Below are 26,369 nucleotides of genomic sequence, written 5' to 3'. Positions count from 1 at the left end.
TACGCAGCCTAGGCTACTAGTGACTTTGATATCACAGGCCAATCGTTAAAAATGTGTGTCGATAAGTAACAACACAACCATAATTTTTCTTGAGCTAACCTCAATAGCGGACGAATGTCTTCTCCTCGAGGTAGGCCTTAGTTCAGATGAGTAGTAAGTTCAGAACAAATGGAGAAACACAGCGAAAAACCACCAGTCAATGTAACAGAAAACAAAAAAACTTCCTTCCCCCAGCTGTTCAGGAAAGATGGCCACTTCCCCGTTCCTGTTTCAGTCAAAATAAAAGCCGAAAGTGAATTCAGCTACTACTTGGCCATCCCTTACTTCTTCATAATAAAAGTACTACAGTGCGTTCAATCAGAGAATTTGATAGGAAGGAAATCTAAACTGTCTCTGGTTCAATTTGCGTGACGCGAAGGTTATATTATGTTAAAGCTTTATAAAGCCAGTTTCCCACGTCTGCCACAAAGCAGCCTGCTCTAATCGGGCCAAATGAGATGTTGGTAGCCTACCACGCGGGCAAAGGTTGCTTATATTTTTTGAAATAACGATAACGTACGCCTTATCATATGAACTCAAATTGCAGTACAAGTCTAATAAATCAATTACATTAATTTGCAATGTGCATGTTGCTTATGTTCAGGTTGGAAATTAAAAAAGAAAACATCACATAATATAAGTCTCGTAAACATTTTTAAAAACAAGAATTCATGGAGAATGAAGAAAAAAAATAAAATAAAAATCTGTGGACAATCCCACAAGGGGTTCTGGAGCTCTGAAAATGACACCCAAAATGATTTGTCAGACTTGTGAGGTCTTCTGGTCAAACACTGGTGGGGTTTCCTTTCTATTTATAGCTTTTTATGAGAGTGTTCCTACTTGTCTCTACAAGGGAAAAAAATCAAGAGGCTATGTTGGGCACAAATATGTCTTCTGAAGGCCTAAACAGAGCACAGCCAAAAACTCCAGTACAATTTGTATCATCTTTGAGGGAATGCTATGACGATGCAGGATCATACAGACCAAAAACAAACTAATTCCTATCTATGTACCGGCATGCCAAATTTGAGCTTCCTACATGGTTTAGTTATTGAGCTATGGGCTTGTGAACTTTGACAAAAAAAAGAGTGTAAAAAAAATGGGTACCCCCCTCCCCCAGTAAAATTTGCTGTAACACGGAGAGTATACATCTTTCATTCAAATAAATTTACAGTGTTTCTCTTAAGTACCACGGGTACACTTGGTAATATTTTCAGAATTTTTTGAGACCTAAGTGCGCGGGCTCCTGTTGATTTGGCGTGGAATGACCCTGGTTTGACTCCCGACCCGCCAGGTTGGTGGGGGAAGTAATTAACCAGTGCTCTCCTTCATGACTGAGGTAGCCTGAGCATGGTACAGCACTGCTCCCTTGGGGCAGGCCAGTCAAGTTAAAAATAAAATAAAATCGTATGACCTTTTTAAAGACAAACATCAGGTGCATCATGTTCCTTTGGGTTCAAGTTTTTCTTTTAGTTTGTTTTATTAGTTCAACATTTACTGACATCACACAGCAGCACAGTGCTTTTCAAAAACATTCCCCTTTGCTTGTATGCTTTGGTGAAGACTTTGGAATGAATGTCCCCAGTCACGGAAAAGAAAGAAAGAAAGAAAACATCCAGGTGGTAAACATTAGTATCTGATCAAGTAAAAACCCAAAACGGCTGTGCATATCTCCGCAGAAACATTCCCTTTAGGTACTGAGAGCCTCTAGGTAGTGATGTTATTTTCTGCCAAGTTCTCGTGCCCTCTCAGTGGCGGTCTCCACGGCTGACATGGTGGCTGACCTCACACCCCCTTTCTCCAGGGCATGCAGGCCATAGATTGTTGTCCCCCCTGGTGTGCAGACCTCACCCCTCAACACTGCGGGTGGCTTCCCAGAGTCCCTCAGCACGCGGCCTGCACCTAGTATGGTCTGTGCAGCGATGCGCTGGGCCAGCGCGCTGGGCATGCCCATCTTCACTGCCCCCTCTGCCATTGCCTCCGCGAATAGGTACACAAAGGCCACGCCACTACCACTCAGACCTGTGTGGATGTCTATCCAGCTTTCAGGGCCTTCCTCCACAGAGCCACAGGCAGACAGCAGGTGCTTCAGCAGGGCGCCAGTCTCCTCTTTGGCGCTGGACCCCCTGGCGAACAGCAGCGCCCCCTCCTGGAACACACAGGGCAAGTTCGGCATGAGGCGCACCACGCCAACTCCTGGGGGCAACAGCTGCTCCAAAGTCTCCAGAGTGACACCTGCAGCCACTGACACCACGGTATGCCGCTCTGTTAAATGTGGCAACACTTCAGTGACAACGGTTCGGATGAGATGCGGCTTCACTGCCAAAAACACCAGCTGTGACCCCGACACAGCTTCATTGTTAGAATGCACAACATGCACGCCCATCTCCTGGAACCTGGGAAAGTTGTTGGCTGATGGGGCACTCACCGTCACATGTGCAGAGTTGATGCCACCTGATTTGAGAATTCCCTTCACTATGCCATATGACATGTTCCCTGCACCGATGAAGCCAACCTTAAGCTGAGATAAATCGTTTGACATGTTGTGCACGTGTATTGTAACGTAAACGGATTCTAAAAAAACTGCTTTAGTGCCGCACACAAACGGTAAAGGCAGGCCAGTTATCTCGTGCCCAAATGGTCAATGCACCCAAACTCGTGCTGTGCAGTGCGCGATGGTGCAAATCGTAGGAGATTTCAGGAAGGCGCATGAATATTGTCCAATCACGTTCGCTGAATGTTCGCGGAAAACCCTGGTCCAATCCCAGGCTTTGTTGGTGTCCTGTTTCAACCACAGCGAGCACGACGACTACAAACTTCCAACGGGATTATTAATAACTAAAAGCAATTATCACAAGCAAATAAGTAACACGTGTGTGTGTTTATTTTCGATTGTTTAGGTATTTTTGCGTCTTGAAATGGTATTGTGACCCTGCAGCTTAGCTAATTTCTTGTTTATGCTAGCGGAGTTTTGCTAAGCTAGCTAGCAGGGCACACTAGGGTCAATGGGAAGACAGGCTATGGTAGTAGCCCCTGTAATCCATAACCCAGCGATTTAATATTTTTTCTCTCTAATAAGTTTTTTTTTAAAACTATATTTAGTTACTGTTAAATGTGTTTATTGTAAACCCCTGACTCTGTATGCTGTGGGAAGAGGAGTGGGAGTGCAGCCCCAAGCCCCAGGGTGATAATTGTACTGTGTGGTAATCCAACAGAACCATCACTAAAACATTGTATCAATCTTCACCTGTCTCGGAGTCATCTTTATTCCAACTACAACACAACGCAGATTTAAATTCCAACCGGTTACATTAAACGGTGTCTAACTTTAATCTGTTTAATAGCGCAATAATTGCATAGAAAGGTCTTATATTTGTCTTTTTCGGCGTAGTTTTTTTTCCCGACTGCGATGAAGCGATGGCCGCCATTAAACAAATCACAACAAAGCCTCTGGTTGGACCGGGGATTCATTCCTCGAACGTGATTGGACGCTTCCGAGTCGCCTTCCTGAAATCTCCTATGATTTGCACCATCGCGTGCAGTGCAACGTTATTTGTGCGACAAAACAATTAGAGAGGAGCTGTGACGTAAAATATGCGCGTCCAAGTTCAATCCGTGGTGGTTGGGAACATGCCTGTTGTAGATGAACACGTAGTATTCAGCATGCCAACTACTGCTTGTTTTTTCTTAGATATGTTACTTTATAAAATATATTTTCCCAAGCATAAACACATCTGTTGAATGTAGAATATGAAAATAGACATTTTTCGAGTGTTTGAATCTGGCGTTGTGCTAGGCACCTAGGGTCTTACTGTGGGACCCCAAGCAAACACCGCTTATTCGTTTTGCGACCATGCTTTTCGTCAAATGTCCATGGGATGTATGGTGTTTTTCGTGTTATTGTGGTGTATGATTTTTGCATCTCGACGTGCCTGTAGTGGCCTTACGTTGGTACCATGATGCCCGGCGAGAATCAGGCGAAAACTGCTGGAGTAGCTCCAGACGGAAGGGCTGGAACTTGTGAGAACTGCGCTGTCTTGAGTGAGGTAAATCAGTTGTGCGATAGTAACTGGCCTCCTTATGTCTTGATTTTAGTTACATGAAATATATCACGCGTTTAATAGGTTGTCCGTTCCCTGTCTTTTCCTGAGTTGAAATAGATTTTGGCGACACAATACGATAGAATGGGAGTCTTAGCTATCATATTAAACATAGTTTAACGGCTATTGCTAACTTGCTAACGCTGTCTGAAGTGATCTTTGCTCAGCATAAGTGGTTAACTGTGTTTTATGTGATTCCAGACGCTTCATGAATACATGGCATCATTTCTGGCCTTGAAACAGAAGATTTTTGAAACAGAGTGAGTGGTTTGTCATGTTTGGTCTCTGCGAATTGTAGTAGCCTTGTTGTCATGCATTCTAATGAGCCATGATTTTGCTATCTCCCACAGCAAACTACTGAACGAATTCAAGGAGAAAAGTGATGATATCCTTTATATGTGTTTCTGTACTGTACTGATTTGATGATCATCTGGCTGTTTTTAAAGACAGTTGTAGTAGCAGTCACCCACAGTATAGACTGCACTGCAGACATGGAGGGACTGATGATGATGATGTCGTCATCATGATGCATAGACCAATATGTCAATAATGTCAGGTCAAGAATTTTTTTTAGTGCAAGTTTTGTTCTGGTTGTGTATACAGTGTGTTGTTTCCCAAAATGTTTGCCTTGACTCTATAATACAGTTTAAAAGAACCCAGAGGTAAGGCGTCATTGCTTACTTATTTTTGTTTATTTGTTTTTGATGTAAACTTAAAGTGGAAATGAGACAGCCTGTGGGTCTGCAGAGTGATGCATATTAAAGTAAAAGTCCGCCCTTTTTTATTTTCAAATATTTGCAGTATTTCCCAGCATTATTCATGAATGTGCATATAATTTTCGTCTATGTGTTTCCATTGCCTAGTTTAACAGTATAGCCAAATTAAGCGTAGCAATGAAAGTCTATGGGGGCAAACAAACAAAACATTATCAAATGTACTTGTAAAGTCATTTGAAATGAATGTACAATTCACCAGAGTGCAAAACAGCTATTTAATCCTGTCCTGTGATCATTTGTGGCTTGATGCTAATGCCTCCATTCACTTCCAGTGATTATGCTAAGCTATGCATATGATTCTGATTCAATAAATCTAAGTACTTAAAAAAGAAAATAGGCACATTCATGAATAATGCTTGGAAATACTGCAAATATGTGAAAATCAAAATAGGGTGGACTGTTCCTTTAAATAATCACCACAATCCTTTACTTATCTGGGAGTTCTTTTGGGTGTTCTTAATTTTGAAGACTATGGTATTCTTCAGGGTGGTTGGTTTGTTTGCTCTCACAGTTAATGGTAGTCCTTTGGGTGTAAACTTTGATTCACTTGATGTTTGACTACTCTTGTGCTGAAAGATGAGATCTGAATTCATTAATCTTCTATATTTTTAGAGAAAATGTTGAGCTGCATGGACACTTGGATCAGCTGCTCCTAGGCATAGCTCCATTTGAAAATGTGCACAAGAATGACATGCATATGCTGGATGAACTGGAGATAACCAAGGTATGTTAGACATTAAGTCTTTATGTTGTAACATGCAATATTTACAAACTGATTTTGTGAAATGTAAATAGGGTGATGTTTCTGTGTTAAAGGTTTATTTTTCATTTGTGAATTTTAAGTATGATTTCGGTTCTCAGCAGTGAGAAAATGGCTGTTTTTTGTTTTGTTTTTTCAACCAGAGATTTCTTAAGCGATGCCGTGATGGAGAGACTGACAGGAGCACTGACCCAGAGGCCAGGACTTTGTGAGTGAGCACTTCAGTGATCTTGGCTAAAAGTTGCTTAGCTCCACACAACCCTTGCCCATATTCTGTGTGATAATTCACCTGTGGAGAGTTGTATTTACTTTAGTAATGTTTCATGCTGCCACTTGGCTTTGTAATTTAAAGGAGCACTCCTGCCAATTTCAATATGCTGTTGTATTGGTCACGCTACCCTTGACTTGTCAGTACCTGGTGATGCAGCATTTTTTTGGCTCAGCCCCTTCCGAGATATGAGCTATTCTAATGGGGCAGCTTTTGTTAACATCTTAGCATAGGCCTACTCCAAATGTTTTCCCAAAATGTATCAATGTTTGCTAGTTGTCTGTTGATGTTACATAACCTTTTGGATGTTTTTGGGAATAAATCAAGATGTTTTTTTGATGTAAACAAACACCTGCCCCCATTACAATGACCAGGATGTCGGAAAAGGCTGAGGGGAAATAAATAAGAATAAAAACTCAGGTACAGACAAGTCCATGTTAGTGTGAGCTTTACAACTGCATGTTAAAATTGACTGAAATTACCCTTTAAGGAGCTGCTTCATTTGTTGGGAATTATTATTTGAAGAAAAGCACAACAATACCTCTTCTTAATATATGTCCTATTTATGTCTGCTGTTGCCCAGTCTTAGACTTTATATGTCTGCAAGGGTATTGTATAGGTACTCTAGGTGTAATGTATGTGTACTGTCTATGTCTAATTGTCTATGTCCACACCTAAAGTCTATGTCTATGTCTGCATGGGAAAAGTAATTTAAATTCTTTGTATGACCAGTGCATAAAGAAATTGACAATAAAACTGACTTGATTTGACTTGAAGCTATGTATGATCAATGCTAGTCTTTTCATCAATGTTCCTTTTTCCTATTACTATTTCTCTTTAAAACTGTTCTGGTTTCCTTGAGGTAAAATAAAATTCTTGCTTTTTGTTTTTTCAGGAAGGATCAGATCATATTTCAACTGAAACTCCTGCAAGGTTGGCACTTGTATTCTACATATATTTTCTGAATATTGTGCAATTGGCCTTGATTTCGCATCACCAATTAAACACAATTAATTTTGAATTGAGTGTGCTTTCATATATGCTGAATTTCTCTCTAGATTCGAATCTCAAGCAAAATGCTGAAGTGGCCTTGCTCCAAAAGGAAAATAAAGCCTTGGAATATAAACTACAAACAGCACAAGTATGTTTTCTCCTGTAACTTGACGATATGCTACTGAATTTCAAATTAGCTGGTGAATCATGAGTGCACTTCTTGACCTTGGCAAATGGATCATGCATGCAAACTCAAGTGTCGGGCGGACTGGGGAAATTATTTTTTTGCATGATTTCTAAAACTGCCCAAAACATGTATTAATGATAGTAAGGTTAACTTAAACATAGGTTTCATGTATCCTTAAATGTCAATATCTTCACCATCACATCCCTTCAGTTTGGGAACTGGTAATATGTGACGTCTGTTAAAAATCATTTGAAGTAGTATTAGAAATGTCTTAAATTTCATATTGTCAAATCTGGGGTAACCCTGCTACCGTCTGCTGTGCTATGATGTATGTTATATGTTGCTGTGGACAAATTTTAAACTTTTTTCTTCTTTTTTTTCAATCAACAAAGTCAATGGTGTTTTGGTGCATCTGCATGTTTTAACCACAATCCAAAGAGAAACATAGACGTAACTTGGTGAATATTAATGTCCAGTAGCTGCAAGAAGAAGTGTTTCACAATTTGTCTCTGATGTGTTAACAGGAAAAGTTGGGGAAATTGGAGAAAGAACTAAATAAAGGTAAGTTTTTTTGTTTGTTTTTTAAAGAAAAAGAATGCAAAGCACCATTAATGGGAGATAAAAGTCAGTGTAACGTTTAGGTCCATGTACTTTTTCTTTCATTCTTTATTCTGTTTTTGGAGGCACACAAGAGAACAAAAACAACATACAGTAGTTGTTTTTTTACGCTTGTAAATAACTTTTTAAGTTGAAGCCAGCTGATGTCTTTTAGATACTGGAAATTAAACACCGAATCACAGAAAGAAAAAGAAAAAAGAAACAGCCATCCTGAATTGTAATTTTGGTTTATTTAGGACCCAGATTTCAGGAGCTTTCTTTTTATGGTTCCTTGGAGGCACATTCTGACTTTGGAAGCCTATTCTCACTTGTTGCTACTTTATTCCAAAATGATGCTACACTGGGACCTGGCTGCTCTGTGATGAGAGTGCGTAGAATATTTTGTGATGCTCACCAACTCGTGAGATGGCTGCATATAGATAGTGCTACCACAAGGCAGCGTGCAAGTGCCACCACCATTTTGAGTAGGGCGCCCTTTGACAGAGAGTAAAAGATCGACCTCCTGTTTATGTGCTGAATTTAACGAATCAACTGGTTTAACCTTCTTAACATTTCATGGGAGTAGGCCTACCCTTCGCACTTGATTGTATTTGTCGAAGCGCCATAATCCTATGAACAGAAATGATCTCTTTGCTGTTCATAAGCATCATGCATAAACCTCCAACATTTTTCCCTTGTTCAACCAAAGCGTGCAGAGGATGTTAGTTGCTCAGACATTTTTTCAGATTCTATGAAAATGCAAGCGTCCAATTCAGAGGATTTTGACAGCTTGGATCAGCATCCCTCTGCAGTTTCCCAACTCATCTCTGGCCTCTGGGTGTAGCTGGCCTACTTAGAAATAGGGCTGTCCCTAACGATTATTTTTCTCCCGATTAGTCCATCAACTATTTTTTTCGAATAGTCAATTATCAAACGATTATTTATTTATTTTTTTGAAAGGGAAAAACTGTGATATGCCACTTAACTTTGACCTGAAAAATAATAGACAAATAAAGCAGAGTGCACCTAGGGCCATTTTCGCCGCTTCTGTTTAGCACGTACCTCGCGGCTCGCGCAAATTATTATTAATTTTTTTGCGCAAATCACGTAATCAACGGTATGTTGAACACTTAGACTTATTTACGCAATCTACGTAATCGATTTACGTTGAATAGTCGGGACAGCCCTACTTAGAAACTTATCTTAGCTTTCCAATGATGCCACAAATGTCTCAATACACCATGAACATTCGTTGTTTGAGTCAATTGCGGCTTTGCAACTTCTGAACAATCAACCGTACTCCAGCTAAAAAAAAAACAAGCAACAAAAGTCAATTTGCAGAGTGGTCTGAAAAATGGAAAATTGGAATCTCCATGCCATGTGACATCGCCATGTCACAGACCTATGACAAACATTGTTATCAGTAATGTCATAACAGCAAAGTGATGAGAGATGTACTAATGGATTGTTGGTTTTTTTTCCAACTGCTCATGTCATGTGCAATGTTGCTGGTTCAGTGTATGCACATATTTTTTGAAACCTAAACACACTTAAAATTTGACCTTTTCACTTTTCAACAGAAAAGAGCAGCTTAGGTGTTCAGACAGACAGAAAAGGTAAGTGGCACAGCAATGCTGACTGACTGACACACCCCACAAGCTTTTCACTTAACTGTAAGTCTATTTAATACACACCCATAACTTTATTTTGTTGTTGTTAACTGACAGAGCTGTGCTGTACAGAGGTGCAAACTGAAGTGCCAGAGAAGTGCAGTGTGTCCATGCAGACCAAACCTACGTGCGAGAGCAGTGTACCAGTGCAGACTGACCCAACAGAGGAGAGCATGATGGACCTAGGTACACGTGTTGTTTTTGTTGTTGTGATTGTGTTGATTTTTGTTTGTTAGACACTTTGCCCTTATCATATGGTATAGTGAAGAGTTGACCTCTAAGTAACTAAGACCTCACCTAGAATGGGGTTGAGCTGGGGGCAGTCATGGGTGAGCGGTTAGGGCGTCAGACTTGCATCCCAGAGGTTGCCGGTTCGACTCCCAACCCGCCAGGTTGGTGGGGGGAGTAATCAACCAGTGCTCTCCCCCATCCTCCTCCATGACTGAGGTACCCTGAGCATGGTACCGTCCCACCGCACTGCTCCCCATGGGGCGCCACTGAGGGCTGCCCCCTTGCACGGGTGAGGCATAAATGCAATTTCGTTGTGTGCAGTGTGCAGTGTTCACTTGTGTGCTGTGGAGTGCTGTGTCACAATGACAATGGGAGTTGGAGTTTCCCTATGGCCTTTCACTTTCACTTTCAGCTGTCACAAAGTGTCAATGAAATGAGTCCACCACTAATTTTTTCGCTTTATTTTACAGTGAAGATCAGGCGGCTAGTTATGGATCTCTGGTGCAATGTGGATCCACTGTCACGCTCTGCTTCTCCTCTTCTAGCTGGTAAGCTATCCATAAAAAGCCTTTTTGTGACAGAAGGAATACCATAGGATTGTACGTGAATAATAATTAGTGGTGGGCCGTTATCGACGTTAATGTGCTGCAATAATGTGAGACTGTTATCGGGCAATAAAGAAAACATTGCCCTTTAATCTATTGTCAAAATTGGGTTGGAGAGTTGCGTCACTAGAGCATGATTGACAGGCGCGGCGCTGCTTTAGCCTACTCCAGTCGCATCTCCTCTCCTCCTCTCTCTTTAGTAGTCTCCCAAATATGAACAGTGTCTGCATGCTGTTAACATTAATATCTCCACCGTGGTAAGTGTTGTGACTTTTTATAGGCAATGCACACAGATTTACTGGAGCCCTACATTTCAAACCAAACACCTCAGTCACGCATTGCATTTAACACAAACAACAGTCCTGTTACTGAACCACTAGTCTAAATCTTGCCTGTGTCATAGTTCCAAAACATTTTGTGTGGTCACTGCATTTTGAGAACTATCAAACTCATGTATCCTAGGCTATATTCTTGCTAAAGGTTGAGTAGCGGGTAGTTACGACGCAAAGAGATGCGAAAATGCCCATGTCGGTAAACACGTCTATAACGGTTGTCGCGGTTGGAAGAAAAAAAAAGAAGTAGTTTTGCAAACAGAATTCATTTTGAGTTGTAACTACTCTAACTGTAACTATTCTGAGAAGATCAGTCAAGTTTAGGCCGAGTTCTACTTGCTAGAGATTATTGTGTGGGTTCCTACTCTCCCTGTTGCGGAGATCTCTAAAGCCAAAAAAAGAGAGCTGCAAGCTTTCCCCTTCAGAATTCTTAAAGGAGCCGCATCCCTTTTTAACAGTCAATGAAACAGTCTCTCTCTCTCTCTCTCTCTCTCTCTCTCTCTCTCTCTCTCTCTCTCTCTCTCTCTCTCTTGTGTGATCATTTTTGTTTAAATGAATGTTTGATATTTTTATGTGTTGCCTATTTTAGCCTACATGTAGGCTACCACGAACAACCTTAAGTTTCAAAATGAACAGTGCTATGACTGTTAATGGTTCGTTAACATGTTTGACACACTTGACAAATAGCCTATTGCTGTGAAAGAGTTCATAATTTTCTTCATCGCCTAGTAGCAACAAGCTATGACACCTGTTCCCGAGACTTAGCCTACTTTTAGTCATTATTCCGGTAGGACGCATATTCTGAATGAGCCATTTTAATATAGATTAATCTAGATTAATTTCATAATTACAGTGAGATTAATCTAGATTAAAAAAAAAATCTATGCCCACCCCTAATAATTATATAATCAAAATAAAATAATAATCAAATATGTAATGATGAATAATGAATTTAATGTAAAGAATTCTCTAGAACAGTGTTTCCCAACAGGGGCTCTCCAGTTGGAAATGGGGGGGAGGGCGGCATTAGTCTGTCATTGTTTAATGCTAAGGTGGCCATTGGTGGGCTTATGATGTCAACAGTGTTCGGAGGGTGATGAGGTAAAGAGGGTGTTTGTTCAAAGAAGATTGAGATCCACTGACCTAGAAATGTAAGGGCTGGTTAACATTTACACCCCCCAACCTCCACACATGATTCCAGTTACGTTGTGATTCTGTATTTATTCTGCATCTCTAATGCAATGCCCCCCATCCCTTCTGACAGTTGGTCAAGCAGGTAACCCTGTGCCTAAGGAACATCTCTCCCCGTCGCCTGTGCCGCCACCTCTTGTGGTTTTGAATAAAACTCCAATCAAATCAGCCATCAGACTTGTGTGTAATGAGACCCTTGTGTCCGTGGAGGACATCTTGCAGATGTTCATGCCACTGCCACCTCTGCTCTCCCCTGTCCACCAACCTGAATATCTTGGGGTAAGTTCTCAGCCATCCCCTCCAGTGGATTAACTTGCTGCTGAATGAAATTGCAGAATGAAAATGTTTTTGGAACATACCGTATTGGCCCGAATATAAGACGTGTTTTTTGTTATAAAAATAGTACTCTAAAAAGGGGGGTCGTCTTCTTTCCGCACACTAGAGAAAAAAGAAAAAAAAAAATTATTATTTTTATTATTTATTTTTTTTTTTTTTAACTTAACCTGAATGCGGCCATTAGCCTATGCTTCACAACAATGCCACAAAACTCAATAATGGATGGGTTAAGAGATTGTTTTGTCCATATCAAATTTGCAGATGCTTGTTTCGTTATGACTGTTGCACCGCACGTCTATCAACTGTCAATGTGAACGTGATGCGGACGACAGTGCAAGGGGAAAAACACAAGTCAATCGCAGCTCGTTGCTCTGCTATTTATTTGTTTGGTTTTACAGTCTCATCAGGAAAGCTTTGGTCGTTCTCTCTGGTCAGCCGACAACACCACTAGAAACTAAAGAAATGAAGGGTGATTTGACGAACAACCTGTAGGCTAAGTTTTGGATGCTGTCATCAGCCAATCAATGGTCATCTGTGTGTGCGCGAGAAAGCGGTGACAAGCGGTGCCTTTGACAGCACAGAATAATGGTTAGGGCAAGAGATTGTCTTGTTCATATAAAATCACGAGGAGTTTTACCCTTGGTACGGTACGAAATGAATATCAATCGGACTTCTAATGTTAACGTGGTCCTGATAGGCAGCGCATGGGTTTCAAGTGCAATGCGTCAATCTGCCTTTGGTCACGTTCGGTTTCTACAGTCCAATGGAAAACTTTGGATGCATAAAATGAACGGCGATTTGGCGAGACGGCTGCTGGTTAGATATTGCTGTCAACTAAGCATTTTGCAAAATCTGTGCATTGCACAATAGATTGCCTATCTCTACTGGACTGGTTGCCTGGCTGGCGCAGACTAATGGTCTGAGTGTAGGCTATGTTGCGTCGCACTTTAAACAGGCGGGCCCAGGCGGCTGTAGCCAGTAGGTGCCTATTGGCGCTTGACAGGTGAAGTGAGTAAAGAAAGGAAAAGGATATGAGTAGCCATCTGTGGTCTTATATCATGGAAACTTCATGAAAATTATATTGTGAAATTTGTTCTTTGTAAAAAGCCTCAGATTTTCCAACAAATTAAAAACTGCATTTTGAGAAAAGTTTCCAATGTGAAACAAAATTAAGTCTTCAAAAAACTTTTTTCCCCTAAACATGAGCCTGAAAGTGGGGCGTCGTCTTATAATCAGGTAATAAACTAGTAGAAATATTACATTCAGTATGGTATTAGACACTAAATGTTACATGTTAGAATGGTTATTAAAATGGACGTGGATTTACATTCTGGTATTCTGCTTTCAAAACCTGTCTTGCCATTTTCAGGGTGATGAAGATGATTGTATGCAGTTGTCAGAGAAGGATGAAGACGAAATAGAACACCACATATTCAAGGAGGAGGATATGAAGGAGGTGAAGCTCTCACATAATAAGGCACCCCCAGTTGGCTTGAATAGCCTCAGGAGTTTGGCAATTTCTTCAGATAACCACAAGGAGGCGGTGTCACCCACAGAGAGTCCATCAGAGGGCAAACCTGATCAACACTTCCTTGCAGTTAGGCAAGACCAGGAAGGAGAGGCCCTCTGTTTGCAAGTGTCCATGAACGTCAAGAGCAATTGGAGTTCAGCTGTTGTGCCTGAGGCTTCTGAATTGCCCAATGGCAATCCAGAGAGTGAAGAACGACTAGTGGATGAGGACATGGAGGCTGAGATGGGGATAGATGACGCAACATCTGTTGATAAGTCATGCAATAAAAGCATTGCTGATATGAAGTTGAATCCCTTTGCTATGTACAGTACATCATTTGTGAACAATAACCAATCAAATGGCAATCACAGCAGTTCCTCCGCTGGACCATCAAGAGATCCACATTGTAGCATTGTGTCAGGTTACACAGATGGGGTCAGGCATTCAAAGACCAAAGTGGAAAACACTGACGTAAAACACAACCGCCTGGTCAATGGTACTGCTTCACCTCAGCATGTTGAAGCGTCAGTATTCAGCAAGGAACAAAAAACCCCTCACAAAAAATCATCAACTGACCATGACAATATTCTGAAACCTTGGGACAAAAATTGGATTATGCAAAACAATGAGGGATACCCAGGCAATGCAGTGCATTTAGAATCAGTGAAAGGGGAACAGAACAGACTTGATCAAACCTTTGATGTCATGGAGCTCGGCACAGTAGCACAAAATGGACAAAAAGACAATGATGAGAACCCAGCAAGTTCTAGATTCACAGAACTGGAACACAAGAACAGGCATCGTCATAGTCTCATTCATGGTGATGCCAACTCCACATTGACGGGCTGGCCTCACACATCCTCCTATGATGTCAGGAACTCTGGTGAGGAAATATGCAAGGATCTGACAAAGTCATCAAAAAAAATCACAGAAGATGGATGTGTGGATACTGAATCCTCTGAGGATCTAGAGCTTTTTGGTCTGCAGCGCAAGGTTCGTGGGGCCCAGTCGAGGCAGAGGCCAAAGGGGTCTCCTGGAACTGTTAACGGCTTTTCTGAGAATGGGAAGGAGCACTCTGAGGAGGAACCTCTGGAGGATACTCTTGCATGTAGCATTGATGTTAAAGCCCCAAATTACATGGTTAGGGGAGATGGAGAGTCGGCAGAGAATTCTCCAAATGAAGAGGCTCTCAGTATGGCAAGCCAAAGGCAGGAGCCCCAGAGGTCTCCTGGAACTGTTAACGGTTTCAACAAGAAGGAGGAGGAGGCTGACTCTGGGGAGAAATCTTTTGAGGATCTTCTGGCATGTAGCAGTGATGTTAAAGCCCCAAATTACATGGTTACGGAAGAGGGAGAGTCAGCAGAGAAGTCTCCTAATGAAGAGGGTATAAGTATGGCAAGCCAAAAGGAAAGTATGACTCAGGGAGGAAAGGAAAGTATAGCTCGGTGTAGTTGGGGCAAGGCTGAACACTCAAATAAGTGCCTCAATGGTATGTCGGCACAGGAAAACAAACAAAACATGCAGCCTAAAGCACACCCAGAGATTGCATGTCTACCCCAATTAACTGAAGACCAGTCCATTACAAATCCACCAGAAGACCAGTCCGTTATTACCAATGGCACTCCCACACCAAACTCCCCAGTAGATGGTATAGTTCCTGAGAATGGCTTTGAAGATGTTAGCTCTGCACTGTCCAAAGACGAAGGCTTGTATACAAGGGTCAAAAGCATGACACGTGAATATCCACAGCCTACGGGAGTTACCTCTGTAATGCCCCCAGAGTGTATAAAGAACATTCGTTCCATGATGGGGCCGCCTCTCCGCCCTGTAGTGCTCCCTCTACTGGCCACCCCTCCCAAATCTGTCAGATCGGAACTGCGCTCGGGACCCGCGATAGCCCGCCTGTCCCAAGATGGCTCAGAGACGGCCACATCGATGCCTTCTATGAACCCAACACTCCAGAATGGGAGCCTTCATCCGGTGTCTTTATCCCCAGCGTCCATCACCACCCCCATCATAATCACAACACCCTCCCCTTGCAAAAGCGTCCCTTCCTCCCCGCTGCAGTTTGGCTCGGCCACCCCAAAACACGCTGTGCCCGTTCCCTGCAGACACCCCGTGTCGGCGCTGAACTCAATGTCTCCTGCCGCTACGTCTGCCAACTCAACGCCACCAAAACAGGAGAACTCCATGCAGATGCTGGACTCCATGTACCCTGAGCTGTCTGCCCAGGCTCGCACGCTTAGCATCTTACGAGGAAATGTCAGCCTCGGCAACCGGAACACCTGCACCGCCGGTGGCGGCAGCGGTTCTGAACCCAGCACGCCACCGACGCTAACCAACGGCAACAGTGGGGTGCCCACAGTGACGCCCAGCTCCCATTTCAACTCCGTTGCAACGGCCTTCACCAAAACTCAACAGACGGGAAAACGGGCCGGAACCAATGCGCCGCTGCCGAAGAGTGCCAAGAAGCTGAGATTGGGGGGTTCTCCGGTGACCATTGGCACAAGACCACCATCGGATCTGGCTGTGGCACCACTGCCAGACAGTGGCGAAGCCAAAGTTCCTCAACCAGTCCGAGCAGTCAATGGGCTGCACGTGGTGAAGAAGGATACGGTTGCTCAGGTGGAAGAGGTAGCTAACGGCAAGGAGGGTGTTATCTCTGAGGTGCTGGCTAAACTAGCGAGCTCTTGTTTTGATCTGCTACCAGTGGTCAGAAGTCACGTCTTCATCAAAAGGATCTCCTCAGTTCCCATACTGACAGAGGAAGAGAAAGCGGTGGTGAACGATTTCTGCACAAAGCACAAGGTTGGTGACAGTCATCATTTTTTTCTATTATTTTGTTTTAAAATAGGGAAAACTTATACTTACTATGTATATGTCTGTATTTGTTTATGGATAGTCAAATTGGTGTCCATATGTTTAAGTTTCCTTCCTTGTGTCACCAGTGTAACAACCTGTCTATCTGACCCGTGTCCCTCCAGTCTTTATCTGTGCAGTTCCTGTCCGCCATCTTGGCTCAACTGAAGGCAGAGAGGACCACACTGAGTGAGAATTGCATGCAGAGCCTCTGCCGAGTCTACACTGCTCTTTGTCGCCAGAATAATGATCGGATCAAAGCCAACACTCTGGCGTATAGCCTCCTGAAAGAAGGTGAGTTTTCAATGGAAAGTGTGTGTGTGTGCGTGTGTGTGTGCGTGTGCGTGTGTGTGTGTGTGTGTGTGTGTGTGTGTGTGTGTGTGTGAGAGAGATAGAGAGAGAGGAAGAATATGTTTTGTTGCAAATGACAAAATGTCATCCATTTTGGGAAATTGCCATTATGGTATTGGACATTAACAATCAGGTTCATTCACATACTATATCTCAAACTATTACCTGAGCTAAATGAAGGCCAGGAACATGTTTTTAAAATCCATATATTTTTTAATAACTTAAAATGATGATAATTCAGAAATTTGAGTTGAAAATGATTTTGGGTTTGGTTTATTTATGGATATAGGTATCTAAGGGATTACATGTAAAAGCATTGTAGCAATGGAAAATTTGCCAGCTTCTGCACGTTCCCCATATCAACCCTAGAGGGCAACAAAGTGTTGTCATTTTGCGAACGAAATGCATTTTATATAGGTTTAAAAAGTTCTCAAAATATTTTAAGGGCAAAAATTTGCACATACAGTAGATGAAAATACGTCTGAAAAGTCATTTCAATATTAAAATGCAAGTCAAAAAAAGTTGTTTAAGTAATTTGACAACGGAGTTCTTCATATATAGATTTATTTTAATGATGAAGTATTTGAAAAGTCTTAAAACAGAAGCTGTACCTGCCACCTGTACCTCAACCGTATAGGAGTCTTGACAGAAAAACAATGTGTGTGTCTCATTTGTGCTACTGAGTCTCATTTACTACTATGCTCTTTGGCAGGCAGGAGAAAGGCAGGCAGTTAAGCATATCTCCATTAGCAGGGTGAGTTGAGGTACAGTATGTTTTGGATATTACTCTGCCTGGCCAAAACAAGCTCATTCACTCTAATATGTTGTTGCAACACCTTTATCTGTGATAAGTGCAGTGTTTTTCAAAGTGGGACACAAGGAGGCATCACAGAGTGACATCTGATTTTTATTTAATTTTTTTCCCCCAAGGAAATTATTTCCTGTCTCTCCAAAAGTAATACATTTTAAGCCCTCCCCAACATTATATGATAAATTGTCATGAATTTGAATAGCATAGGAAATTAACACACGTCCCTCTTTGTTTTATCTCACCAGTCACCTTTCCTTTGATTCCGGGCAGCGCCGCGATCGTATAATCAGTCCTGTGCGGGTACTGCTGTTGCTTGGGGGGGCTTGGAAGCATCTAGACCCTCCGAAGGGGGGAAGTTTGAGAATCACTGGATTAGTGCATGTCTTTCCTGTAGCATTGTTTCAATAAGCATCGGAAATGTCACAAGATTTATTTCCATCCAGTATTGTATATATTTTCACCAAGATCTTGCATTGATGCTGGTAGAGGCTGACTGCCAAGCAAATCCTTCTACAGCACATTCTCTATAGTATTAAGGTCCCGACTCTGTGAAAATGATGTCTTGTGCTCCCTGGACCACTGTTTCTGTGAGCTCGATGAATCCTGACATTGTAATCTTGGAATATTCTGTGCCATCAGCAAGGAAAAATCAATTGATGGAATAACCTCGTCACTCACTATGTTCAGGCAGTGGTGTAGTCTACTTTTTTATGGTGGGTATACTGTATATTTGAGCATTTTTTGAAGTGGGTATACTGTATATATTTGTGCTATTCAAAACAATGGATCAATCAATTTTAAGTGGGTATACTGTAAACCCTGAAATTTAGAAGTGGGTATACTCCGTATACCCGTGTTCTACGTAGACTACACCACTGTGTTCAGGTTGTTGACTGACCTTATTCTTTTAGCACATACTGTTGCTGAACTTAGACCTGACAGCAAATGTTTAAGTGATTGCTAATGCCAATGATTTCAGCCTTCTCTTTTTTCATGGTTGTTTAAGAAATGAGAATCAACTCATTGCATCTGGTTCAGGGAGCATGAGACATCATTTTACACACATGGATTGGCCATTACATAGTCACGAATATAACCTTGTTGAAAATCTTTGGGATGTGCTGGAGAAAGCCTTGGTCAGCATTCAGACTCCTCCATCATCAATAGAAGATCTTGGTGAGAAAATAATAAAACAATTGCTATTGTGACATGTCAGACATTTATCAAAACAATGCCACAGCAAATATGTGCTATAGTCAAAGCTAAAAGCGTTCCAACAACAAATTGTGACCTTTATTTGTTGTGGCGACTCTTTTTTTTTGGCCGGGCAGTGTATTATTAAGAGCAATTAGTTTAGTACAGTGAGAGAGTGAGGTAATGCTGTAATTCCAAACCCACTAAAAGTGTAGTTTTAAATTTAGTCTCATTTTTGATAGTAGATTGTAGAGGTGGATTGTTAACTAGTTTTAGGGATGCAAATTATGGATTAATTCATCAATCGTTAGTTGATTGCCTTATCAATCGACTTACGATTGATTGATGAGCGACGTTTTTCCCTGAAATCTCAATGTTTCTCAAAAAAAAGTACTAAATCTAAAAATTAAAATTGAGATAAAATACTATATTTATTTATTTTCTATCTAAACGAACAGTCCACTGTGTTTCAATAATAAAGTGTGTTCTTCTCTGACCTGAGATGAGATCCTCCCGACCTACTCATCTTTTCGTTGCATTCGGCGCCTTATAGGGACCTAATAGGGAACACGTGGAACAATTTGAACACCCCTGCACGACTAGTAAATCGACCCAAAAGTTGTTGCACAAAATGAAACGTGGTGATTTCCTACCTAGATAAAGAAATGGCACTGTAATGAAAGGTGTAGTAACACATTCTGAGTACTTTGATTTCGGCGCATTGATATCTTCAGTCCTAGTCCTCTCGCACAAAGGGGGAGGGGGAAAGTGGGAGACTAGAAGTGAAGGTATTAATGTGTCGAAGTACTCCAAATGTGTTACTACGACTTCCATTACAGTGCCATGTCTTTATCTTGGTAGGAAATCGCCACGTTTCATTTTGTGCATCAACTTCTGGATCGGTTTACTAGTCGTGCAGGGGTACACATGGAACAATTTGGTCACTTCTAACCCTTTGGTGCACCGTGTAATATTTTTAGCAGTTAACTTCCAGAATCCATGCTGCCCATTCACAAATGTAACCTTTTTAACAAATGCTTACCACCACCATCACCCTCTAAGTATTCAATATGACTGAGAAAATGGCACTTTTAATACATGAAACGGACCATCCTCTCCATGGTCCGCCATTTTGAATTTCCAGAAATAGACAATTTTAGCTGGAAAACTTACTGTGCTTTGTTCATACTAGTAAATATTAGTTAATTATTCAGAAAATATTCATGAAAAAAAATAAATTTGCAATAGGCAGCACAGTTTCAATGAGCTGCATAGTTGCAATACCCGCTTTGCCCACCATCTTACATGGTGCACCTTCAAGGCACCAAATGTGCCCGGCGGCCAAGCTAATGCTAACGAGTTTGTGCCGCGCGCATGGCTGACTGGGGGCACGTCCGAAGATGAGGCAGGTCGGGAGGAGCTCATCTCAGGTCAGAGAAGAACACACTTTATTATTGAATCACGGTGGACTGTTCCTTTAAAATTCCTTTAATCCAAAGGTGATTTTAATATTCCCACTATCCACACCCCTCTTCACACACACTCTTCACATGCCCATTTCACCTGGGTCTCTTGTCAGTTGAATTGGCGATTAATTGCGATGAATGTTTTTAATCGATAAACACATGAATCGATGAAATTCGATTAATCGTTTGCATCCCTAACTAGGTGTGTGTGTGTGTGTGTTTGTGTGTCCAAGCAGACTTTCCGAACGGTCCCAAGCTTCTTGTCTTCGTGGTTACAACTTGGCCCCGCCTCCTGATCTGTAGTAGTGCATTGTCCAAAGCCATCCACACCGTCGCCCATATAAGGGCGGAGGGGGAGGTGCTCCAGTGCCTCAAAGCCTACCTCCACTGGGATGCGGTGAGTAATGTGAATGGTTCATAGTTTCCTTGTCTCGGCTGCACTAACTGTTAAGTAGCCATATGCGTTGGATAGAATCATGTGTAATGATCTTGCATTTGCATTTGCTGTGTGATCAGTCTTTGTGGTGAATGTTCTGTTAAAGTGAATTCCTTTACTGCCCCTTTCCTCTCAACTCTCTGTTGTGAAGAGTGACAATTTGTCTCAATAAAAACAAATGAATAAATAAATTGTACTCTCAAACACATGGTAATGTTATATTTTAAGATCCATTTCATGGCCTTTTTTTTGTTTTGGCCTTGTTTGTTGCAGAACCCTCCCAGTGTACCTCAGCTCCTCAGCAGCATGCTGGCGTCGCTATGCGCAGGAGGCGGGATGCAGTTTCAACATCACAGTCGGCACGGTGACGACCTGTGCCCCAACTCGTGGGAATACGTCTTTGCTGTCGACCTCCTGTGCGCCCAGCAGAAGTGGAAATGGACACATGACAACATCATCAGGTAAAGTAGTCCGCAGGCTCATCCGCATTACCCCTAGGGAGGGACATTACCGTGGCGGATAAATGCTTTGCTTGAACATTGAAACTGGATTTACTCGTCTGCCTAGTCTCTTTTCTCACATCATGGTCAATGTTAAAACAACTACTTTTGTGACATTTCAGCAGTTCATGAACTTAATCAAAAACTTGTGCCTACTCACCTTGCACTAACCTCATAATTCCTGCGAATTCTGTATTTCCCCACACATGTAATGTTGCTGTGCATTTCCTTTTTTGTAATTTGGTTTACATAAAGGTGTATGTTAAATGTATGTAATGTAATGTAATTAAAGGCACAATTGAATTGGCTCTGCTGCTTTCCATGGGCTTATAATAACACAAATGGCTGCAAATTCTACAAATGCTGCAATGCTGCAAATGCTACAATTGCCTCTCTAGTTCTTTTCGAGTGATACTTGACTTGCAAACTCACATGTTCTTAGAAGCTATTTGTTCTAACAATCTGCAGAAGCAAGTGACGAACTACTTGATGGTTCACCTAATCATTTGTTTGCTTTTTTCTGCCCTCGTTCTCCCTCCCTCCGCCCTCTCCTCTCCGTTGGTTCATCCTGTGCAGTAAGGAGCTGTGGCCCATCATGAACAGTTGGGCGTCCCAGCCCCGCTCCCAGAAGGGCCCCATAGCCGATGTCACAGTGGCAGCTGTCCTCAGACTGATAGGTGAGTGTGGACGCTCATAGTGACATGGTGACTGTGCTTTGCCGTGCTGGGGCAATGATCTTAATCATACATTATAATCATAGATTATACAGTATACATGCATTATTTGCGTGTGTCTCAAGACATCAAAATTGTGACTCGAGTCCAAGTCAGAAGTCCACATCTCTGCTGTATTTGTCCCATCCTGTCACAATTTTTTCTTGCGTGACTCGCTGTACCTTGACGTGATGACACCATGAGTCAGCTGTACTGAGGTGTGTGTGTGTGTGTGTGTGTGTGTGTGTGTGTGTGTGTGTGTGTGTGTGTGTGTGTGTGTGTGTGTGTGTGTGTGTGTGTGTGTGTGTGTGTGTGTGTGTGTGTGTGTGTGTGTGTGTGTGTGTGTGTGTGTGTGTGCGTGTGTGTGTGTGTGTGTGCGCGTCTTGTAGGGCGGCTTGGACAGCAGGGCATGAAGGAGAGGTTCACCACAGCCGTCCGCAAGATGGCATCAGTCATCAACGTGCTGGGCAAGCAGGGTCAAGCTGAGGGTAGGTGCCATCAGGACTGTTCCATTATGTACAGTGCACTGCAATGAGTACAGACACTGATAATAGTATTTCAATACACACATGCTATTTTCGGGGTTTGAGTAAGTTTAATACAACTGTGAAGCTTACCACAAAAAATAGGTGAAATTGCATAATTTGAATTTCATGTTTTCCATTTTTGTGAAGTTATGGTGGTGCAACAGTGAGTACACCCTAGACTGAAGCCTAGTTTGTCTCTTCAAAACTCCCCATTTATGTTTGAATGAGTTCAGATCATCATTGGCCATTGATGTGTGTTTATGGTCTCGAGTTGGATGGCCCATGAAGGGCAATGAGTGATTGGCATACAGTGATGCTCAAAATAATGCCAGTGTCAGAGGTTTTGGAATGGCCTAGACAGAGTTCAGACCTGTATCCCATTGAATACCTGTTGGGTGATCTGAGCAAGATGGTGCACAGGAAATGTTCTCACAATCTGTGAGATTTGGAGTGCTTTTGCAAGGAGCAGTGGACATATATCGCCACTTCAACATGTGCCACGCCGATACACTCTTACCCTAAAAAATACTGAGTGCTATAATAAAAGTCAACGGTCCTGCAACAACATACTGTATTAGTTCAAGGGTGTACATATTTATTCAACCATGTTATTTTATGTTTAATTGTTTCCCTTTAAAGCTTTTAGTTTGTTTCTCAATTGCATTTTACAGGTTAATAGTTTAGATTAAAGGTGGAAAAAAGGATGTGAAATTATTTGCCTTTCTGTTTTCTCACAAAAACTTGTCATTTGAACAGGGCTGCGTAGACTTTTTGTATCCACTGTAGTTGACTTGCGATGCGTACTAAGGCCATCATCCTACACCGCGCACCTCTAAAGTGAGATGATGTAATTGTCCTCTCGGTGTGTGTGTTTGTGCTCTTCCTGTCAGGGGTGCCATGGGAGGTGCAGCTGGCGACTGCCTACACCATATACGACCTGTCACCTAGCAACCCCAAAGAGGCCCTGGCGGCGCTGGCGGAGTGGCGTGCGGAGGCCACGGGACGCGTTCCTGCCGGAATCACCAGCTGCCTTACACAGATCTCCTCGCTAAGCAGGAAGGCCTCCTCCTGAGGACACACACACACACACAGCTTGTTGAGATGTTTTTTCTGGGTTGTCTGTCTGCCTCTCAGTCTCTTACACACACACACACACACACACACACACACACACACACTCTCTCTCTCTCTCTCTCTCTCTCTCTCTCTCTCTCTCTCTCTCTCCTCTCTCTCTCTCTCTCTCCTCTCTCCTCTCTCTCTCTCTCTCTCTCTCTCTCTCTCTCTCTCTCTCTCTCTCTCTCTCTCTCTCTCTCTCACATTACTTTCTGTCTATATCACACACATACACACAATCTCAGTGGACTAGTAAACTAGTACAATTATTTTGCACTTTCGGCTTTGCAGCATTTTAACGCTATAAGAGTTTGAGTAGGAATCTGCAGCCGGCATTGACCTCATATGTGGTCCATTTGTAAATATTTGTTTTGTAAAGTTGTTCTTTGTACATAATGTTGTGAAAGAGTCCTATTTGTGTAAAGTAAACTAAGAAAAAAAAACAATCCCAGAGCACTGTAGTATAATGTTCAATCTTCTGTAATAAAATTTCTTACTTACATTTTCAATATGTCTCCTGTTCAGTGGATTTGGTAGGAGTGGAGTGTAGTGTAGAATGAAAATTCTTGGAGGTACAATAACCCTATTGTTTTTCTAACGTTTCTTTTTTTTTCTTGTCTTTATGCTCTGTTGTTTTTTTCTCAATCAGGTGAGTCTCGAGTCATTCGCAAAAATGTTTATAGTTGATCAAATTCTACAGACTTGCAGGGGAAGGTGCATCAGAAGCATCTGCGCTGCGCTGTCCAGTTTTGATCTGCAGATGGCACTGTGGTGCCTCTGCTGTGGCAATGTGAATAGGGGCTGTGGTCGCAGCAGACGTCACCTATTGGCCTTATGTTGAAATGTTTTAAACCATCACTGATTTCCATGGCAGATGCTTTGCACACTTTTGTCTTTTGTCAAGGCGAGGACGACATCAATGCTGTGCTTGAAAGTTTGATGATTATATTTATATTGCTCTGCTATGGAACTTTGATAATTGCTGCATGAGATGCAAGGAGAAGACGGTAATAATTTATCTCTTGAGATGGCTTCCAGTGTGCCTGTGTGATTATCTGTGCGTGGTTCCCTCTTAGGCTCACACACACGTTCCCAGGAGCTTCTTTAAATAAACGACCAAGTTAAAATTGCACAGTGTGTGACTTGGATCTTTAAAGGCTCCTTTCATGCTTGGTGTAATCACCAGGGCTGATGTAAGGCACTGTGGGCTAATTAGCCATCACGTGGGTGCCACACTTTTGTTCTGGTACTGCGCTAAGGGGGCAAGGAAGTGAGCCTTGGCGTCTTATAATGGTATGTTCCTCTGCACCTGTCTTTCACACTTTGCTCATCTAGATAAAACGAATCAAAACATGACCTGTTTCTGGGATGGATAAACTAATAAGACATTTTTGTTTTAGAGTTTTTGTTAAGCGTTTACATACCTATCTCTTTCTTACTCTCTGTGTGTTGTGAATGATGAGCAGATATTGAATCTTCTCATCTAGTTGCTGTAGCCATCTATGTGAAGAGAGAGAATGGTTTTACCCTAACCTTTGATGTTAACCTTTCAGACGTCTGATAACTAAAAGGTCAGTGGTGTTTGTGCTGTGTCTCCTCCAACTTCCCCCCTCAATCGTGCATGTGTGCGTGCGTGCGTGCGTGTTCAACAGGGAGAAAGAAGGAAACACTATCTCTAATTCATCTGTAGTGTTATGTAAATGTCATTTTCAACAATACTCATCCGTGAAATGGGAAGCCTGTCTTCTCTCCGATATCTTGATTATGTTCGATGTTGAGAGGCTGTCAAGGCAGCAACAGGAAGGGAGAAACACACAGCCTACAGTTCTATTATCAATAAAAGCATTAAAGGGTGAACATGGCCATTCAACTGGGAGACAGAAAATGATGGATGATTCAAATTCATATGCTCCCAGTAGCCCATATCAGTGTGTTTGTAGCATTTCTTGCAGAACAGCTTCCCCCCTGATATCTTGTTTGTAATTCCTTGCAGGGGGGGCGTCCATGTTGATTTTCCATATACTGTACGTACCTCTTTCTCCCCATGGAAGAGTCGTCCTCATCTTTTTTTTGTCATTCAAGCGAAAGGGAGTTTTTCCTCACCCCTGATGCCACCAGGGGCCGCACCTGAGCGCCCAATCTCTGTGCGACTATCTATGACTTATGATAGGCCCAGCCACTATGGACCTTACGCATCTAAGAATCCTGGTCCTAACCTACGTTGACCTTATGACTCTACATTCTCTGTCTATCTCTTCTCCCTCTGCCTTCCTGCTTTTTCTGCCTCTCCTCTATACCTCCTTTTAAATCTATCTACAACAATGTTTTTTTTTTTTTTCCCATTTGTTAAGCACTTTGAGTTACATGCCTTGTATGACACAGTGCTATACAAATACAATTATTATATTATTATTATTATTATTATACCACCAATGTAGGCCTCTGCTGTGAGTGACTTGGCAATAAAGGTATGAAGGAAGAAAATGGGGTGTGGAGAGACTGGGATGGAGGAGAAAACCGTAGCCTAATGGAGGAATGCAAATCAGACAGAGAGAGAGATTAAGAGAATGGCAGGGACAAAAAGGAGCAATAGAGGATGAGGGAGAGAAATTAAGAGCGGCCAGAGTAACACCCAAAATTCCACAACTCCTTTTGTTTTGTTTCTTCTGCTATTGGACTCTGGCCAATAGAGAAAGTGGTTGGCGGTAGAATAAAAATAACAACTTTTGGGGGGCCTATACCGACAAGTGCAAGGCAGAGGTGAGAAATTGAAATGGTGAGGGGCAACAATACACAAAAGGTAC

The 26,369-nt window shown here is 42.2% G+C and overlaps 2 protein-coding genes across 3 annotated transcripts; one reads left to right on the top strand and one right to left on the bottom strand.

Annotated features, from left to right (window-relative positions):
• Positions 1–1,484: 1,484 nt before the first annotated feature.
• Positions 1,485–2,705, bottom strand: pycr3 (pyrroline-5-carboxylate reductase 3). 2 transcript variants are annotated; one of them, XM_063199738.1, is made up of 2 exons: positions 2,468–2,705; positions 1,485–2,188 (listed from the first exon to the last, which is right to left on the bottom strand). In XM_063199738.1, exons 1-2 carry the CDS (start codon positions 2,579–2,581, stop codon positions 1,760–1,762), a joined length of 543 nt encoding a protein of 180 aa, XP_063055808.1. In that variant the 5' UTR covers positions 2,582–2,705; the 3' UTR covers positions 1,485–1,759. The 2 variants fall into 2 exon arrangements, with proteins under 2 accessions (XP_063055808.1, XP_063055807.1); XM_063199737.1 differs by having other exon boundaries at positions 1,485–2,705.
• Positions 2,706–3,887: 1,182 nt separating this feature from the next.
• On the top strand, positions 3,888–23,624 carry ice1 (KIAA0947-like (H. sapiens)). Its single transcript, XM_063199736.1, has 20 exons — positions 3,888–4,085; positions 4,341–4,399; positions 4,490–4,525; positions 4,784–4,801; positions 5,528–5,639; positions 5,819–5,883; positions 6,839–6,876; positions 7,002–7,084; positions 7,648–7,684; positions 9,301–9,336; positions 9,448–9,576; positions 10,092–10,169; positions 11,823–12,028; positions 13,455–16,403; positions 16,580–16,748; positions 20,513–20,673; positions 20,986–21,173; positions 21,789–21,889; positions 22,315–22,413; positions 23,343–23,624. Exons 1-20 carry the CDS (start codon positions 3,996–3,998, stop codon positions 23,522–23,524), a joined length of 4,836 nt encoding a protein of 1,611 aa, XP_063055806.1. The 5' UTR covers positions 3,888–3,995; the 3' UTR covers positions 23,525–23,624.
• The last annotated feature ends 2,745 nt before the right edge of the window (positions 23,625–26,369 follow it).

This window comes from Engraulis encrasicolus, chromosome 5 (genome assembly GCF_034702125.1).
Source record: "Engraulis encrasicolus isolate BLACKSEA-1 chromosome 5, IST_EnEncr_1.0, whole genome shotgun sequence".
NCBI classification, from domain to species: Eukaryota; Metazoa; Chordata; class Actinopteri; order Clupeiformes; family Engraulidae; genus Engraulis; species Engraulis encrasicolus.
This window is presented reverse-complemented; position numbering and strand designations above follow the sequence as displayed.